This window comes from Sprattus sprattus (assembly GCF_963457725.1).
Source record: "Sprattus sprattus genome assembly, chromosome: 3".
In the NCBI taxonomy this organism is placed as follows: Eukaryota; Metazoa; Chordata; class Actinopteri; order Clupeiformes; family Clupeidae; genus Sprattus; species Sprattus sprattus.
This window is the reverse complement of record NC_137922.1, coordinates 5,085,276-5,090,275: the sequence shown is the minus strand read 5'-3', so window position 1 is coordinate 5,090,275 and position 5,000 is coordinate 5,085,276. Positions and strand designations below refer to the sequence as shown.

The 5,000-nt window shown below is 39.8% G+C and overlaps 1 protein-coding gene across 1 annotated transcript in view; it reads left to right on the top strand.

Annotated features, from left to right (window-relative positions):
• drc11 (dynein regulatory complex subunit 11) overlaps positions 1 to 5,000 on the top strand; it is a gene marked incomplete at both ends in the record, with an annotated part of 48,014 nt that overhangs the window by 12,390 nt on the left and 30,624 nt on the right. The window contains one exon of the mRNA XM_080834590.1: positions 3,345 to 3,420. Coding sequence (XP_080690716.1) covers positions 3,345 to 3,420 — 76 coding nt within the window. The remainder of the gene's footprint in view (positions 1 to 3,344; positions 3,421 to 5,000) is intronic.

Sequence of the window (5,000 nt, the reverse complement as noted above, 5' to 3'; positions counted from 1 at the left end):
ACCGGGGGTCCGCGTACCCCTGGGGGTACGTGAAGGTAGTCCAGGGGGTACTTGAGATTTTTAAAAAGATATATTTAAAATAAGCCTCCATTCAAAAATCATTTAAAAATACTTATTATACGGCTCTTCAGAATGTTCCAAAATGTACGTTGATTTGTATGGGCCATATGTGGGTTAAATGTCTGCGTTCGCAGGTTTGTAATTCCTAGATATTAACTGCTGCGGAAAGTTTATCACCTCTGTCATTGGCAACGGGTTTTTTGCTTCTAATTCACCTTGCATATCATTCCGCAAGTAACGTAGTCAACGTAACAGAAGGTCATTGAAACGTGAAGTCAGAAGGTGGATTGCTCAGCATTTGCGTGCAGAACTATTTTTTTCTTAGCGGAAATGGCAACAAACTCATTCAAAAGAGGTATTCTGGAGGAATGTCTTCTATCGTTTTGGCAAGTAACTGTATAATAAGCGCGATTTTTTCCGCAAAAACATGGGAGCTGAACACACACAACTGCTGCTGCACACAGTTGGCTCTCTCGAGGGAGAATACTCAAACGGCTGTTGGAATTACGATATGAAGTACAGACCTTTCTGATTGAGCACAGATCCCCCAATGCCACACAGACTGGCTTGCAAATATGTGCTATCTGGCAGATATATTCAGCAAACTGAACGAACTGATTATGTCTGCAGGGAAAGGACATCAGCATTTTAAACCTGTATGACAAGATGGGAGGCTTCCTGAAGAAAGCAGAGCTGTGGAGAAGAGCCTCTGCACAGGGGGATTTTACCTGCTTTGGTGCAGATGGATAATTTTCTCTCTAGTGAGGATGTGGACAGAGCTCCAGTCCAGTTGGTCATCGTGGGACATTAGACCAATTTGATTACATTTTTTAATTTTCAATTTCCTACTTTCCTGACATGGAGGAGAAATCTACACAGCTGGATTGGGTGAAAAACCCATTTCTCTTGTCCGAAGCATGTGGAAGCTCTGTCACTAATCAGGAAACACTCATGGAAGTATCATCTGACCGTGGACTCCAGATGAAGTTTGCCACATCCACACTCACACAGTTTTGGATGTGTGTGAAGCAGGAGCACCCTGACCTGGGAGAGAAAGCTTTGGAGCAGCTACGCATTTATGTGAGGCCTCCTCCTCTGCAATGACTGTGATCAAAACAAAGCAGAGAAACAGACTGCCTGGAGAAGAGCTTGATCACAGCAGTTGCCTCCTTGCCACCAAGACTGACAAAGATTTTCAGCGAAGCACAAGCACAAGTTTCTTACTAAAATGTAATTGCAAACGCACTCAGTTCAATACAACAATATTCAATGTTCAATCTTCAGTGCTGACAGTTTAATAAATCAGACAATGATAGCATAGCGCTGTGTATAAACAATTTTTCAATCAAAAATGCTTTGCGCTGGTTAGGGGGTACTTGGCTGAAAAAATATTTCACAGGGGGTACAATACTGAAAAAAGGTTGAGAACCACTGGAATAGAGAATAGAGAATATAGAACAGAGAATAGAGAATATAGAATATAGAACAGAGAATAGAGAATAGAGAATATAGAACAGAGAATAGAGAATATAGAATATAGAATAGAGAATAGAGAATATAGAATAGAGAATAGAGAACAGAGAATAGAGAATATAGAATAGAGAACAGAGAATAGAGAATAGAGAATAGAGAATATAGAACAGAGAATAGAGAATAGAGAACAGAGAATATAGAATAGAGAATAGAGAATAGAGAATAGAGAATAGAGAATATAGAACAGAGAATAGAGAATAGAGAATAGAGAATAGAGAACAGAGAATAGAGAATATAGAATAGAGAACAGAGAATAGAGAATAGAGAATATAGAACAGAGAATAGAGAATATAGAATAGAGAATAGAGAACAGAGAATAGAGAATATAGAATAGAGAACAGAGAATAGAGAATAGAGAATATAGAACAGAGAATAGAGAATAGAGAACAGAGAATATAGAATAGAGAATAGAGAATATAGAATAGAGAATAGAGAATATAGAACAGAGAATAGAGAATAGAGAACAGAGAATATAGAATAGAGAATAGAGAATAGAGAATAGAGAATAGAGAATAGAGAATAGAGAATATAGAACAGAGAATAGAGAATATAGAATATAGAATATAGAATAGAGAATAGAGAATAGAGAATAGAGAATAGAGAATATAGAATAGAGAATAGAGAATATAGAACAGAGAATGGAGAATATAGAATAGAGAATAGAGAATATAGAACAGAGAATAGAGAATAGAGAACAGAGAATATAGAATAGAGAACAGAGAATAGAGAATAGAGAATAGAGAACATAGAATAGAGAATAGAGAATAGAGAACATAGAATAGAGAATAGAGAATAGGAGCTTTGTTTCCTGGTCCACCTCATCTCATTATCTGCAGTGTGTACAACAGTGCAAACACAAGAGGAACCTGAAAGGGGCACTCAGGAAAGTCCTTCAAACCCTTCCTTTGTGGAAAGACTTCTGTAGCGCAAAGAAAGCAAATAAATATGGCAGTTTCGCACTAACTTGGAAGTGTGAGAGAAGTTGAGTTAAACCTTGACATGACTTTCACACTCAGTTCAGTATCCGATCACCCTGCTTTTAACTGCGAGATCCACAAGGAAACACTCTGTCTCTTGTCATGAGAACCACCATCCATCACCTGGCTATATTACATTGACACGTACCTCTGCATTTTTCACAGTGGCTTTCTCTCTCACCAGGGAACTATTAAGCACTGCTGGTGAAATGTGCTTAAAAGCAACAGGGCTTGTGAAGCATGTCACACCGGATTTGGTTGGTTTCTACTGAAAACACGACCGCGCCGTTCCCACCTACGCCCTCGCTATGTGTGACGGTCAATCCAAACATGCCCAAGTGTGCATCGGTTTCAAAAGTGATTGGATTTTAATGTGGCCTTCCTGTCTGTGGGGAAGGACAACACTGGGATCCATACATTATACTTACAGTGGCACGACTCAACTCCCTAGCTGCGGATCCACTTCATTAGTAGAAATAACAATACGTTTCATTCATACGGTGCTTTTTCAAAGTCCTTAAACATCCATTTAAAGTGTCACTGAATCAAGACCTACAGCTACAGCCCACACAGATTCAATACATTAAATGAAAGTGGAATGGAAATATTATTTCACATTTCTGATACTGTTTCTGAATCCCCTTTGAATTTATGCCGGATAAATATTTAGCTATTTAAAGAAAAAAAAGCAGACATTTGCACTAGAATAAATAAAAGTGACCCTGTTGCGAAAGAACATTCAAATAAAACACAAGCTTGTTTTCTTTCGCTCAGGAGGCGGAGAAGGGCTGGAAGATGACTCCGAGCAGCTTTCTTCCCACTATGGTGCAGGGCTCCAAGATATACCAAGGTGAGTCATGGAGAATTGCAGGAGATGGAATTGTCAAACATTCACTTCAGTTTACTGGGTCACCTGTCAGAGTCAGCTTCAAACACCTTCGACATGTGTGTGTACACTGCGGTGGGTCAGGCAGACTGAACTTTCTGCGTCTGGAAGGTTGTGAAGTAACAATAAAGGTCTGAGGTCAAGGACAGTCCTCTGCTTCTCCGTTACGGGTGCTTCACCCCCTAATTAGGCTGAATGTCACCGCTGGGTTCCCAGTTATCTGTTGGTCCGTTGTGTTGATCATTTACTTCTGTATTGTGTGACGCATTTGGCTTTGACCAGTCACTGTTGTTTTTGGAAGCAGCAAACAACTATTACATTAATGTGTCACATTTTTTAATTAAAGGGTTTCACATTGCAACCTGGTACACGCCCTACTCTCAGTGGATACTAATGTGCAGTACAAAATGTCTACCAAATATACAAATGTATGTTTTGCAAAAAAAAGCAGATGTTGTGAATGCAGTATTTGGAAAGTTCTGGATTTCTACTCTATGTTTGATCTTGGTGTGTCGGTGCCAGTGGGGTGATGCCTTAGGTGTCTGCACGGACTGACAGCGTGACCAATCAATCTGAGCACATCAAAAGCTCATTAAATGACTGGAGCTCCTTTTCTCCTGCTGTGATCCACACTAGACATTCTGAAGGGAAGTCAGGCCTCCTCTGTGCTTCTGCGTCTCAGGCACCCACAGAGGCTAATATTTGAGCTGGAGTTCAGCCATGACTCCAGCCATGACTCCACCACTGCATTGAACAACACAGAGTCCTTTGAGGAACCATGGTGAACCAAAGGGCAGGCACTGAGCAAACGTTGATCTTTTGGATCTTTGGAAAGTGAGGTTCAGGCCATTGTGCTTTCATAGAGTATAAGGGTTGCACAGAGGGTGATTAAATGTACACAGAATGAAAAAGCTTTATTGTCACCAAAAGGACTAACTGTACAGGCCAAGCTGTATTTAAATGGCTCTAGATCTTTACAGGAGATGAAACAGTGACTCACAGTCCTGCTCTTTCCTGTCATGTTTCCCATTCATGTTGGAGTACAAACTTCACAGTATCATTTTGGGTGTTAGTATGATAGTTTAGGAATACTTAAATGTCAATGCACTGCATACAGGGCAGGAGAAGTATTGACATTTTTCTTAATTTTCTAAAGCATTTGTTATCTAGGGTTAGGGTTAGTATCTGTTCACTTGCCAGAATTTTCTTTGGAATGTTCCTATATCTTAACCTAGCCTTTAGGAGCTCACAGCGACTGTAGTGAAATTTACAGTGTCCCAGTTTGGGAGTATCTGAGAATACAAAGGTGTGAAATCACATAACACTTCTTACAGAACACTTTGTCTTGTTGCTACATTTGCTAACTAATGCCATTTGGTGGTTGGCTGAAAGTCACAGACTGTGAATATCTAGACAAGGGTGATGAGAATAACCATAGTCTCCTCTGGATTCAAATTATTTCTCCATAATCTTCTGCTTTAACAACAAACAATTTCTCTCTATTTTTCCTCTTGTGAGCTACTGCAGTGAACAGATATCAATTT